General features: G+C 39.9%; 1 protein-coding gene across 1 annotated transcript in view; it reads right to left on the bottom strand.

Moving 5' to 3' along the window:
- Positions 1-15,510, bottom strand: part of usp43a (ubiquitin specific peptidase 43a) — a 188,985-nt gene that overhangs the window by 38,483 nt on the left and 134,992 nt on the right. Inside the window, exons 9-11 of the mRNA XM_049571236.1 lie at positions 12,971-13,074; positions 8,961-9,038; positions 8,617-8,746 (exon numbers count right to left, since the gene is read on the bottom strand). Coding sequence (XP_049427193.1) covers positions 8,617-8,746; positions 8,961-9,038; positions 12,971-13,074 — 312 coding nt within the window. The remainder of the gene's footprint in view (positions 1-8,616; positions 8,747-8,960; positions 9,039-12,970; positions 13,075-15,510) is intronic.

Below are 15,510 nucleotides of genomic sequence, written 5' to 3'. Positions count from 1 at the left end.
AACTCATCAGTAAGCTTGCTCTATCACATGGTAACAGCCAGCCAGGAAAAGCTAGCCGAAGTTGTTAATAAGTTATAAAGAGTGGAGTTCTCAACATTTTTGGACTAGTGCCCCCCATCCATGACCCAGGTCCATTACTGCCATCCCCATCAAATTAAAATGTAGGCTAAATGTCTGCCCTGAATATTAATGTTAATAATCATTCTGTGTTATATCCTTAAAAAAAGCATGTATTGAAATGCCAAGTAACAGATTTGATTAAACTGGACAATTGGTATATAATTATGATTTAATTAGGGGGCAAAATGAGCCATGTGAATAAAAATTATATTCATATTCATACACTCTAATTAGGTCTCCTTTGTGATCACAAACAGCAGCTAATCAGAAAGTGGTAATTTGGTGCTGGTGCCAAACAAGAAGCGTGATTTTGGAAATTTTAAGCGTCAAAAACATTTAATGCATTCTGGTGAATTTCTTATGCACCAATTAATGGTGGAAATGTCTTAATTAATGTGACAGAAAACACATACCTCAGGCAGCAGGTGACAATTCAAAATAAAACTGAGTATAATGCACTAAGCCTCTCAGGTATTCTGTATTGCTCTTAAACATTTATTCTCCTGTACTTCAGCTTTTCTCATTTAATGATATCTCTGAGTCCACACACCTGTAGGCATGATTTACTCCTCTGTCTTCATTTGTGTCTTTTGTAGTAGAAGTAGAAGTAACCTTGTCAAATGTGCATGTGGCAACTTTTCATGCCAATGACACATGAATTCATTTTCATTATTTTATAAATCACTGGACTCCAACAGGTCATTTCTGCTACTATTCAAAACACCTCCCACATCTCCCCTATAGTCTGCTGTGCGGTATGTTATTGCTCTGCGCTCTAGTTCCCTTTCATAGTGTCTGACACAACACTGTTTGGGATTCTCTCTGGATGCATCACAGTGTAGGCGATCAGATGTGCACTGCTCTTCTTCGAAAGTGAAAAAGCAAAAGTAGATCTAACAAAGAGCGAGGACAGCCAACTGCACAGACCAATGACTTCTAGATGAGGCTTCCTGCTGTGTGGAAAAAAAAAAAAAAAACAGAACAAAAAAATCCCCAAAACAACCCCCAAACACTCTGTGGTGGATGCAGCCAAAATCTCTGTCCAAGCTTGCCTGTCCCTGGGCCATGTCACCATCACTCTCTGTCTATAAAGCATTTTTGCTCATGGTTTTCCAACACCCCCTATCCAATTTAGGATAGCTTAAGGCATGGTAAAAGATTTGACAGAGGTGTGTGCTCAAAGCACCAGAGCACGCTGTTGCACGGTAAACAATGAAAAGCTGTGCACAAGGAATTCAGAAAAATAAGCCTAGTTTATAGCAGGGAAAGCCTCACTGGAAAAAAAAGCCTTTCATGATGGTAGTAAAGGTAGGTCTCATGATAAAATTGTGAAAATGTGTATGTAAGACTAAACCACAAACCCCCACCCTCTGCCCTGGGAACACCTCAATGTCCCCCTTTTCAAAAGCCACACTGAGAAACGCTAGTGTAAATCTAGTTTGCTGCTTAACTGAAATATCATAAGAACACTAAACATATTCACTCCAGTAATAAAATCAAAACTAAAAGCTATTGTCCTTTGGCTCAGACAGTGTTGGCAGTAGTGTGGGCTGCAGAGATGCAGAGAGCTGTAATTCTACTCTGACCCTGAATGCAATGTATGGTTACATTCACTTTAAATGGGCATACTTTTAGTTTTAATCATAACATGAATGAAGAACTTGTGTTGGCTTTTTATGTGCACTTCCTCCCCAAACGACTTCACTATCAAAGGGTACACTTTTTATATTAAAACTAGTCCATACCCATTGAGTGCACAGTTGCCCACGTACAGTTTCACATGGTGTGTGTTTGGGATACAGGTCATAGGAAATTGCAGATTAAATAGTCAACTGAACCCATTAAGAAGAGCAATGTATTCACACAGAGTTTTTGTGAATTTGATAGTATGAAAATAAAAGTGGCCGAAAAAAACTTTCGGCCACAGGGGGAGCCACAGCAATCGGTCGTATTTTAGCCATTTTTAAGCATTTTTCTAGTAGAGTAGAGGCATCTTTGTGCAAAGTTTCATGTCTCTATGACATACAGGGCATGAGATATGCCCATTCAGAGTTTGCAATTTCAATGGGTTGCTACAGCGCCCCCCTTTGGCCAATTAATGTAATATTGCTTCATTCGCATCCTCCCGTGACCCTCTACCACTGTGCCAAATTTCACATGGATTGACCAAGTCAGTGAAGAGAAAAACGTGGAACAGACACACTGACACACACACACACACACACACACACACACACACACACACACACACACACACACACACAGTTTTCGTCATTATATAGCAAGATTGTAAAACCATTGAAAAAGTCTTCCACTGGAAATTTTAAGGACATTTTCCTTTGCAACTCCTTTTGCAACTTTAGTCTTCACTCAGCATCCTTTATGATTTTATGTGAATAGAAGTTGAGTAAGGAGATGCACAGTAAGACACAGTGGGTGTAGAAACCTCAGTGGCCACAGGCTGTTTGTTAAGAGGCCACAGCCTGAGGCTTAGTCGACATGGGAAAAAGTGGAACAAGGATGCTCCTGCTGAGACATGAGGTCACCCCACATCTCTACATAACAGAAAACTTCCCAATTTTTGGTAATACCCATGTTGTTGAAAAGTTTAAGTTAAGTTTATTTACTTTATTAATCCCCTCAGGGGAAATTCAATTGTATCCTACTAAAGAAAAACTGACACCGAAAGAAGGAGGGATGGCATGTGTTAACAGCACCTCCTTTTATAAGACTTCATTTCCTTCCAAATCAAATACTAATAAAAGAGCTGATGCATTTTCAGTTCTCTCCACAGTGCTGACTGAGGACTGAACCCAAGACGGTGACAGAATGAAGATTTTGCTTTGGTCTGTGGCAGAGGAGATTCAGCCCCCGCACCAATCACTATTTCAACAGGTACGTGTCAGACTTTCTTTTTGAAAGTAGCACAATGTTAGTCACTGACACTCCCTTAGCCTTTTCATCTCACTTAAAAAGGGTATTAAAGAGGGTATTATGAAAAATAAGTAATGACGAGTCTTCGGCAGAAATTTGTCATTAGATTGATCTTCAAAGAATAAGACTGCAAATACTGTATCTCTTTATTATTTGCAGCAAATCCCAGGAAAAGGCCCAAACCATCAATTACTTTATTTTAAGAAACCCATATTGCATAGCTGAAGTGTGATTTAATTCATGTTCAGGATAAATTATGTGATTTCAGTTTTAGTTTGTGTCCTTATGTCATAGTTGTATTAAGTGGCGCCATTTTATTCTACTTTACTGTATAGGTATCCTCATATTTGTGTTTTTGGGTTCTTCAATCAAACACAACTGTAGTAAAATTAGTGACAAAAAATGTATAAAAACTTAAAGAATCATTTGTAAGTTCCTAATGCTCAAAATCCAATCATAGCTGACATAGTTTGATTAATCAGATTAATAGTATTTCATGAGAGGAATACATATTGCTACTACTACTAAGTGATGCTCGCCGGAGTTCTACACTTTGGCAGATACACTAACACAGGATCTGAGGAAGCTGACGCACGGTGGTTGAGCTCTCCCTGCTGTGCAGTAGTTACTTGTCACATTTCTGCTGAACTGGTTGATTTAATTCAGTAATTGGTGATGTTTTACAGAGCATGAATTCACTGTGAGCGGGGCTGTGAGCAAGGCTATGAATTTTCATTGCATTTTTTAGGAGTGAATAAACAAGCTGTAGCCATAACAAAACTTATGATGCGAGTGGTGTAGCTTCCTGCCCTGTTCTGTACACATTTTCAACACGGCTACTTATTGCATATCCTTCAAGGTAATATCATCTTTTTTTTCCTCCACCAACTTAATACTCTGATCTTGTTGGTTTTTGGAGTTTATCTTTTCAGTTATTTCCTGACACAAGGTTTGATGTGTTTCCTATTCTCACAAAGTACCAAAGTAAAGTCATTTCTACCTCATCCATCATTTTTATTTGTTTGTTTCGGAAAGATTAATAACTCAAAGATGTTATTTTTCCGTGTGTATGTGTGTGTATGTGTGTATTAAGAGCTGACTGGGTGAAACAAAAAGGATTTGAGGACATCTTTAGGCTGAAGCTGTTTGGTGTAAACATTAAATGTTTAAATTACACATAACAGATCAGCCACAACATTCAAAGCACTGACAGGTTAAGTTAATCACATTGATTCATCTTGTTACAATGCAATGTTCTGTTGGGGAACCCAAACATCGTAACAAACCAAGCACAATGCCACATAGCAAGATTTGCTCAGGAATGACCCAAGGAATGTGACAAATATCTCATGGCATTAACCTGGCCTCCAAATACCCCAGATCCCAATCCAATCAAGCATCCGTGGGACACGCCAGTACCGCCAACGTCCTGTGTCCACACCTCGACAGGGCAGAGCCAAGTCCGATCCACGATGAGGCCTTCTTAGGTGTCCTGTGGTGTTTGGCACCAGGACGTTGGAGACAGATCCTTTCAGCCCTGTGGTTTGCAAGGGTGCGGCCTTTATGGATCGGACTGGCACTGGCACACCCCACTGATGCTTGATAAGATTGGGATGTGAGTAATTTGGAGGCAAGGCTGATGCCTTGAGCTCTTTGTCTCATTCCTCGGGCCATTACTGAGCAGTTTTTGAGGTGTGACACTGGTGCACTGTTTGGCTGGGGGTCTCTACTGAACCAAGGGTTGGATGCAGCATAAAATTAAAAAACATTGGTTAGATATATAGATTAAACCCATGACCCCATAACCCCTGTCTTATCTCACAGTGTAACTTGAAAAATAATTATAATCATTAATCAGCTTTCAGAGGAACTGTATGATCATTGTAGCAATCTTATGTTGCCAGATTTTAGTAATTAATTAATTTGGTGTTATCATAACTCATAGAAATGATGGCATCTATAAACACATGCACATTGTAATTAGCCAGATTGTTCTTTTTGTGATTTCATTTAAATTCTAACAACGATCAAGATAATAGTGTAGTACTGTTATACTGATTTACATTGGAGTCATGGGTGGTTGCCTCGCTGTGTTGGTGCTCACAGTTTTGTTTTGCAACAGTCTGTTCTAACACTACTTATACAGACAGAAAGTTTGTAAGTAATCAACAATGCCTACAGTTTGGACACCTGTCGGGATTGTTTCAATCAACTTTCAAGGCTTAATTTACTTCCACTACTGTAGAACAGCTGTAAACAGTTACCCAATTACTTGTTCCTTGCAACTCTGAAATTTACATCAATTTTAAGTTTTTGGAAACTGAACATATTTTCATTGTTTATTTCTATTTCATATATATTTCAGCTTTGTAGTGATTTTTTTTCCTTCTTTGCCCCGGCATTAAAGAAAAGACGAATTCACAGCTGGTATAATTGTGTGGGAGTTAAGACTACAAAAAAGTACGCAGTTTGCTGACTGTGGTGTATTTGACTAACAAGTCATAGTTTTGCCAACTTACTGTATGAAAAAAGTGGTCCCAGGGTGTCCATGAGGGCAACTGCAGGATGTAAATTATGTTCTTAGTTTATGTTATTATAATAATGGAGGTGGCAATCGAAGCAATGAGAGGAAATCTAAGACATGTATCTTAATATTAAAGAATTCTAACAAGAGTATCGTTATTCTTATTTTGTGAGATTTTGTGTTGCACTTAATTTCAAGCATTGTTATTCCTTGTCAAAACCAGGTGCCTACGTTACCCACAATGCAACATGACTGCTGATTGTTAAGTCAAAGATTTAGGCTGCATTATGCTCGTAGTGGCTGAAGTAGTCCTGAGCCTCTAGTCTCAAGCAGAGATGAGAAACAGCAACACATTCTCACTCCGGCCTCGTCACAAATCGGCGTTTGGTGATAAACTTTTCACGTCATGATATAACATACAAGGTACCCTGGGTGCATTAGTTGTCGACATTCTGGGACGCCGATTCAAGTTCTCCCTTTTACATGCATTGTCTGTTTTCAAAAAGCACTTCCGTTTTCACAGGAAACATACCGTTTGCGTACAGTCTCTATAAAAATAAGGGCACTACATTGGTACAACACTATGAATTGACATTCTTTTTCTTTCAACAATAACAACGCACATGGTTACATTTTCCCAACACATACACATGGTTGGGTTTAGGCAATAAAAGCATGTGGTTGGGTATAAGAAAAAAGAATAGGGTTTGGCTAACGGTGAACATGACCTCCCGGGTGAAAGTCGGTGGTTGTTGGACCCATTCACCACCTCTCCCGCCTGCCTTCTCGGACTTCTGCCACCTTAACTTTCGTTGTTGTCCCACTATGTTTCCCCCTGACACCTCCAGGCACCGTTAAACAATAATGGCAACCGGCCACATATCATGACAACATAAAAGGACAGCTTTTTTCGTCAGTGTCTGACACCTGAAGTCACTGACCAAGTGCTGGATTTCGATGCCTTCAGAGTGAGACTGGGTTGGAAGCAGGCTACGGAGATCTGGTGTGCTCACTTTGCTCTAACTCCACACCAACATTTTTTCGATCATTTTCAGATTTGTAGTCTTCACACCTTACCGGCAGACATGAGGAAATGGTGCATGGACGGATCAATACAGCCTTCATTTACAGTTTTACAGCTTCAGTAATGGTTGTTTGGTTTGCTTTTACTCAAGTCACCAATATAGATAAACAAAATGAGACAAGAATAACAATCTCTCAACTCTGCCATTCCTACCCCCCTTTTCCCTGTGTAGAAAATAACAAGGCAGGTGCCGCTGTCAAGTTTTGTCTTGCCTCCAGCTCTCTACAAAACTCTGACGGGCGACATATTGGAAAGCAATTCTTTAACAAATACTGCACCTGGTGGATTTCTGATTTTTGTAACAGCATTTGTGGCATCCACTGATGTGGTGGTGCTATCGTAGGCAGCACAGTGCACCAGGAAAGGCACTGCCAAAACTACCAAAGAAGAAAAGAGCAGTCTGTTTGGTTTTGGACTGCAGCAAAGCAGGAACAGCCCCGTGTGCCGCAGTGTTTCCAATGATAACGTCTTTGGCACCACAACAAAACAATCCTTGGAGAAAACAGAGAAAACAGAAGTCACCTCTTGAGTTACCTCTCAAGCTGCCGACTACTGGTTGTGACCAAAAACAACAAATGCGGTTCTTTTTTTTTAGTAACTCCTTACTGTTTTTCCATAGGATTTCTAGGCTCCAATTGTGTGTTTTGTGGTGAACCGTTGGCGGTGATAGTGCCATGACAAGCTGTTTTTTTTTTACCTAGATACTGCTGCTTGTCCTGCCAGCATTGTGTACCCAAATGGGGTATTTCAAGCCAAAACATGATCTGCTCATAACCATAACCAAGTGAATTCTGTGCCAAAGCTGAACCACATGTTAACCACAGTATTGTTGAAATGTACAGTTTCAGCATATCCACTATACTGCCTATACATGGATTTCAGAAGCATTCAATGCCAACATTTTTTCTGGCGATTAGGCTGTGAGACTTCAAAGTTTGCACCAGTGAAATGTAGGGCAATAAAGTAGTTTTTTTAAATCATCTTTTTCAGTACAAATGTTCAAACAGGCATCTTCAAAACATTATATTAGATCATTCCAATCCATGAAAACATGACTCCCATATAAAAGCAAATCATTTAGGAAGTAAAACAATAAAAAAAACACAGATAAAGTGTCTTATAAAACTGTCTTGTAAAAAAAAGTGTGAGAGGGGATCATTTAATATTAAATGCTTCAAAAAACTAGAGGAGATCTACACATGAGTAATTAATATTTTGACTTTTTTTTTTTTTTTTTAAACAAAATATTCAGTATATCAGTGTGTGGTCATGTTTGTAGTCTAAAAAATAACCTAAACATGTCCTGTGATATGCTACTTCATTACACCAGCAAATATCACTGGGATTGCAGAAAATTGCAGATTAAAATTCAGTATCCAGGAATTCACCTTATAGACACAACTGACTATTTTATGCAACGATTTGGCCACAATAAATTAACGATTGTAAAGTTTATTTAGTCATGTATATTGGAACTCCTAAAATATCTTACTTGGAAAAAGTGTTTCGTTGAGCTGGTTGAAGGCACAGTACACATGCATGTGAGAACACATGATCAGGATGGTCCCACCTCATTTTGAGCCAGGAAAAACCCTGCTATGACTGGCCCCCATACTCAGACTACAACCATCTTCGAACTGGGCCTTCATTTTGATCTCAACTACACACCTGTTAAGTTTTGTGACTGCATCTTGCATGGCCACAGCATTATTGTGTTGATAAAAATCTGTCCAGGAAGAGTACTCAAAGTGGCTTCTGTGGTTTTTTCAGCTAAAACAAGTGTCTCCAGAACCACACACACACACACACACACACACACACACACACACACACACACACACAAGGTGAAAACAAAGCCAGTCATGTTTTGGCTTAAAATAAAAAAAGAAACAAAGTGAAGTGAGAATCACACTTGATGTTGTTTACTGAAATGTTGTGTTGTCTTCAGTCTCACCTGTTCTTCTTTGGTATACAGTTGAAAGCACTCGTCCAGGGTACAACTATGCTGCTGTAGGTGCTGCTGCTGCTGGTTCCTCACACTCTCTGCGTCCTTCACCACCTCCTCTTGGATACTGCCAAAGAGACTGGAGCACGCACACACACACACACAGTGTATGTTTGCACCATTTCACACAGACACACAGACTGAATCAGCGTGTGTTCTGGGAAATCAAGCAAATGGTCAAATGATATTCAGGATGACACCCACAACAGTCGATAATCTGTGTGTGCGTTCTGCCTACGTACTTATTTACATTTGTATACACCATGAGAAATTTAAATGTGCATAATGCTTACCATTCTTTAGTCTTGTTATCCCATTCGATGACAACCTTAACGTGCGGGGGTCCCCCAGGGCCACAGAACTTCAGAGCCCTACCAGACAGCAAGACACAAACTTTAAAGACACATCTTATGATCTTAGTTTAGTCAGTGTTTGTAGAAAGTTTTGCCGCATCTGAAAAAACATGCAACCACAAAACCAAGGGAGGCTGAAATCTGTGCCGCTGTCATGCAGCAGATAATGGCCCCTCTGTGCTGGCCACGGCCCTGAGACTTAGAATGTTTGTTTTTGTTTATTTCACTTTATTTCTCCTTGATACACACAGGCAACAGCGGGATTAGACAGAGTGACGTCTGCACAGGTGAGACCTAACTTCACACCATGTATTAATATGCAACCTTCTGATGTGGAGTCATTATGTAGCTGAAGGTGTTGTGTTTGTATTGCTGAACGTTTCTACACTGCTTTGATCTCGGGAGGAAAGATAAAAAACATCATTGGTATTCAGCAGCCAAACAGTGCTGACAGAGGGCCAAGGTAGATTAAACAATCACTCGATGCTCTGGGCACAAGTTATATTTTTTGTTGCAGGCATATGACGGATCTCTGACGGCAAATGCTTTGGAGTTGTGTCAAAATGAAATTCCCTTCGATAACGCAAAGCATCTGTATTCTGGATGGAGACGGTCTGAAGATTTCCAGTACCGCCCAATATTGACTGATCTCACTGTGAGTGGTTTCACTCCATCTTCTAAGCACAACCTATTGTTTACTGTCAGCGTGTTCAATGCACAGAAATGCCCGTACTGATCATTACCACTAGATGTCAGCCTTACATAACATGTCAACACATTCCAGAGAGGTTAAAGAGCTGAATAAAACAATACTGAATTACCATCTATTACTTACAAATGGTCCTATTTCTCTGCTTGTGATTTGGGCTTGAGTTTTACATAAGTGCTGCAATAATAATAATAATAGCCTCTGGATAAATGAGCAACCTTATCTCTGGTGGTGTCTCACTCACAACAATATACTGAACACACAAAACAGACACATTGCACACAAGATCGCTCCCACAAAAACAATTCACTCATTTTAAAAACCCATTTTCCCTACTCAGGGATTCATAGAGTTGTCATAGGGCTACTTGGCTTTGTAAATATTAAAAACTAAGACTATATGTGTGTGCAGTTGTGAATGCGTGTGTGTGTGTGTATTTGTTCTGTAAAAAGTGGACATTTCTTAAGTCGTGGATTCCAATAAATAATAAAGCAAGCGGCAGAAACACAGACTATGAAGGCTAGAGTATGACTTTTACAGTGTTTAATTTCAACAAGTACCCAATAGTAAACTAGAATTACCCCCTTGCAGTTGTCTGCTCTAGTCAAGTTGCACTTAAAGTTTACATCCATGCTTGTGAAAACATGCTTCACACACATCTTCCCTCCAGCAGCACAGACGATCTACTAAATCAGCACAGTTTAAAGGTGGACACCCAAGTTTAGTGTCACCAATTCAGTATCTGACCAAATCTCTCCCCTTCTTTTCCTGAGTTATGATGTTGAAAAATGGCCAGAATGGTGTTTTTTGCAAATTATATTGTCACAGTGAACCGGACCTTTGACCTTTTGCATAAATCACAATTATATCCTATTAGACATTTCATTTTTTCATAAATAGTAAATTAATTCTTGAGTTTTGACCAAAAACTTGTTTTGTCATGTCACAGTGACCTTGACCTTTGACCCTCTACCACCAAATTCTAATCAGTCCACCGTTGAGTCCAACTGGACATTTGTGCCAAATTTGAGGAGATTCCCTCAAGGCTTTCTTAAGATATTGCATTCACAAGGACAGGACGGACAGAAGGACAACCCGAAAACTTAGTACCTCCAGCCACAGCTATAGCTGGCGCAGAGGCATAAAAAGATCACAGGTAATTTTATTACCCTTTACTGTCTTTAAATGATTAATTCATCACTGAAATTCAAATCTGAAATGAAAAATTCCTACTTTTTCTTATTCCATTCACTAATGTGCCTGCCTATCATGCTCCATGTCACAACTCATTTTTCCCAATTTAACCTTTCCATCTGATCGCTCTCGTTGAAAGACAGGTCTCTGTGTGAGCACTGCCGCCTAGAAATGAAATTAAATCCATCTCGCAGAGCAGCAGTAGGAGCTTTGATTGGCTGGACGGCTGCCAGCACATAACAGCTGGCCCATTAAACACTGCAAAATTATACAAACATTCTAGTGGCACTCACCAGTCTCTGCAGCAACATGCAGACAAACAGCAAACATCTAGTAATGAGGTGATTACACAGTAAGATGACCACAGCAGTAAAGTGAAAACTGTAATTCAACTGTATTATATTAAAAACAACTATGTGCATTATACTAGTGCGGCGATGCAGTGGCAAGGTATCTTATATCTTACCAATGCATTAGATGCTGGTAGAAGAGATTGTGGAGATGTGCAAACATTAGCACATAAAGACTGTACCACCAGCATGGCTTTTGAAGAATACGTGGGACAATATTATGTCGTAATTTGGAAGAACTGATCCTTAAAAGTCAACTCTGCAGGATTTAAACAAATACTGTACACTCATAGAAAAGTAATCTCTCTCAACCACCACTTATGACCCACTAGAAGTGTGTGGCAATGTATTCATCTGCAGATGCCCTTCCCTCTGCCTCAATTTCTCATTTTTGTCTTATTTTGCTGTGCTCAGAACATCTGTAGTTACAGCGCACAGGTGAGGTCTGGACTTTATAAAAAGGTAGCAACCAGGTGCCCAAACTGCAAGCAGCACACATCCAAGAGAAAGCTATGAATACTCTAGACACAGTGCCGAAACACCCCCAACAAATATAGTGCATCTTGGGTTATCTTGCACTGGCTGTGCTCCTTTTTCTACAGCTGGAGGGCAATCTAGCAAAAAGTGAAGACAAGTGGAGAGGGTGAAGCATCACTCTTAGGCAATCAAGGTTTATTGTGTCATTAATGTTGAAGAGATAATGATGCCACAGAGATAAAAGGTACCAGCAATCACCTGCTGCCTGCTCTTATTTCAGTTGTAACAGCACAATGTGCTTTACTTCGCTATTTAGGGCTGAGACTGGAATCAAAAAAGTGAGTGATTGTTGTGGTTGTGTCAGCCATGTAGTCGAGGTAGGGGTGCACGCTGCTTTTGTCATTTGAATTTAGTTGGGTATCCGGCGTGTGCGTTTTGAATGGTGTGCAGGCTCCGTCTACTAAGGCATACACTGGTAGTGATGATGTGGACGCCCTTTCACTTTCTCTGGCAATACTGTTCACAAACAGTAACCGACAAATCCTGCATAGCATACATTTAACAGTCTAGAAAAAAGGTTCAGAAACTTGGAATACCAAAGCTTTGGCGACTGGTTCATGCTACATACTTGTATGAAAAAAAAAAAAAAACAGGAAATAAATGAAATATGCAAAGGAATGACAAGCACACTAGACACACACCATGGCTATTTTGTGAGTTGATATGATCCTATCCTAATGTGACATCAGCACACAAAAGCATGAACACACAGAGACAGGTGCTCACACACTCACAAACACACACACCCAGTGACTGACTGGTCTAATCTGAAAGACGATCTCATTTCCTAACTTCTTTGTGGCAGGCCTGACCTTCACTGCAGATCAGTAGAACAACAGCAGAGATTTATACTAAGCTCCTCAGCAGCATGCTCTTTATCACACAGGAAATAAAGGCCTTATCTTCACACCGTCAAACTGAAATCATTATACTCAGCTCCTTGTAATCCTCTCAAGGTCCATTTGCTCCTGAAAGGAATTGTAGCTTTGAGTCTTATGCACTCGTAAAACCCTTCTTTGCAGTGTGTTCTGAATATAAATTCCTGGAGTGTAGAGCATTGTATAAGACTGTGCAGTATATGTTGATGAGGCACAGTGTAGGTGTACAGTGCAGTGTGTTGTTTTTCTTTGAGTGAGTGTACGTGTGCGTGTGTGTCCTACCTGTCAACTGCAGGATGGTACAGCGGCCGGCTGTCCTGTGGGGACAGGTAGCTGTAGGCTGCCGATCCTCCAACTACTCTGATCTTAAACAGCACCCCAGCATTCTGCAGGGAAAGAAAAACACATTAGCATCGCCCTGTTGACCCCCCTCAATGCCGAGCTGTAAATTCAGTGGTAAAATGATTTCATGATTGAAATGATAAAAATGAAATTGTAGATAAATCCACAAAAGCTTGTTTAACTTTAATAATCTGCGAAAGAATGAAACTCAAAGGAACATTGATTTTTAACCAGCGTGCTCAAGCAGCAAGCTGATGAGCAGCGGTGTGCAGTGAAGTACAATTTAAGGCCTTATAAATCAATGAAGAGATATTTTATACTGCTGTATGTTCAAGCAATCAAGACAAAACAGCCCACAGCCCGTAGTCCTTCATCCTTTCCCCCAATAGTTAACAGAGTGTGCCCAATGTGTGTGTGTGCATGTGAACATTTTCATCATTATTGCTGTTAAATAAAAAGTCTGCCTTCACACACATTTGTTGGAAGACAGCTACCACTGCTGTATTTATAACACTGGCTTCTGTAGGACAGACGAAGGTGAACGCTGATAGTATAAATAACACTCCCCACACTCTGGAAGATAGATTCACTCTGAAGTGCAACACTCATGCTTAAGAGGTATAAAGAGGCAACGATACAAGAGATGTCATTTAAATATTCTGATGGGTGACAGATAGCACAGCTGCTGTCTTTATATAGCATTGCAGTAAGACTTAAACTTAAAGCCCCCCAGAACATGTTTTTCTTAACAACACTGTGATTAAATGCTCAATGATCAAAGTTAATGTTAAGGGGGAAAATACAGGTTAGTTATTAATTATTAATAGTTACACTGAAAAGCTCAGTAGGTCTTCTTCACCATGACTGTTTGGATGTGGTTTCATCTGGTTGACAGTGCAGGCAACATCAGCAAACCCAACAACTGTTATGGCATTTTGATCCAGCTGTTGCTAAATTCTGATTGGTGCACGGGAATCAGCGACATCACATTTTCCAACTGAGTCCACTTCAAACCAGTGAGAAGAGCACAGAAGATAAAAATACAAACACAGAAACCTCATGTTATATGATAAAAACTATGGCAGATTATTTTGCATGTAGTATTATAGAGACATGCTGTATAAAAAATATGTTTTAAATAAAGTGTGTGCTGTGTTGTTTATGGATGTAAACAACAAAACTGGATTGGTTGAAAAATAATATTATTCCTATATGTATTTTGTAGCTCTCCAGATAGCCTCACTCTTATTGGAGAACATGTTATAAAAAGAGGGACTGCCCTTTACTCTGTAAGCCTGATGAAGCCTCCTACGTGAGGCGAAACGTTGCTTATTTGTTTGGTGTGGGAATAAAGCACGGGAGCAACAATACATCGTGTGCGACAAATCCTGATTTCTTTAGTCTAATAACAGAAACACTCTTTTGTATAATGCAATGCATTATATGCATGCAGCACCACAAACTACATCCTCAAGTTAAATGAGCTTAACATCACCATGAAAAGTTAAGTTGGCTTTAAGCAGCAGCATTGTTGCTGTAGTTACCTGCAATGTAATGTATGTAGGCTTGGCAGCTGCGAGCACACTGACCCACAGCTGAACAAAGTTTGAGATGCAATGTGAATGGAGAGAAACAAGAGCCAAATACTGTCTTTGGGTATTGTTAAGCCCTCAAATGGACTGTGTGGATGTGAGTAAGTTATTCAGAATTACAAAACATCTGTGAGCATTCCAACAACTTTCATTTGTTGAATCCTGCAGGATTGATACATAACATTGCCACACAGCAACTCTTGCCGCCTCCTCACTGGAATAGAGAAAATGCATTTATTTATTTATTTATTTATTTATTTTTCTCTACTTGTCTGCATTGGTCTTCATAGCTTAGCGCCACAAAAGGGTGTAAGCTTCTTGTGAAGACTGATGCACTGTTAATCTTGCAGTCAAGTATTTTATACCCATAATGCGTGGTTGTGACCGTCACCCACCCTCCCTGGAGACTAGCCTAACAGCCTTTATTGGAAAAACTTCCTAATATGAGCCAGAGAGGGCCGTGATACACCAAAGTGTGTCAAGGGGAAAGTAAGGAAACAAGCAAGGGGGAGGGGGCAGGTGCTTAAGTCCTGAGTTATATAGTGACAGTGCATGCGGAGAAAAAGGAGGAAAAACAAACAAACAAATAAACAAACAAACAACAACAACAACAAAAAAACAAAAAAACAAAAAAAACAAAAACAGGGGAGAAACAGGCAGTGTAGCTGATGTATTGTGGCCTTGAGGTGGTTGTGCTCCATGCAGATTATCAAAAATAAACATATACATGTCTACTATACTGTACTGAAAAACAAAAACAAAAGAGAAGTCTAAACTGAACACCAAAAATGTGAGAGTCTTGGTGGAGGGGGAAAGCCCGATTGTAGAGAAGAGCTGCCAGCGCAGTGTGGTAGGTTTGAGAAGCAAGTGGGCCCCTTTGGAGTGATC

Source organism: Epinephelus fuscoguttatus, linkage group LG3, assembly GCF_011397635.1.
Source record: "Epinephelus fuscoguttatus linkage group LG3, E.fuscoguttatus.final_Chr_v1".
Taxonomy (NCBI): domain Eukaryota; kingdom Metazoa; phylum Chordata; class Actinopteri; order Perciformes; family Serranidae; genus Epinephelus; species Epinephelus fuscoguttatus.
Note: the sequence above shows the minus strand (reverse complement) of the source record. Positions and strands in the feature narration are given on the sequence as shown.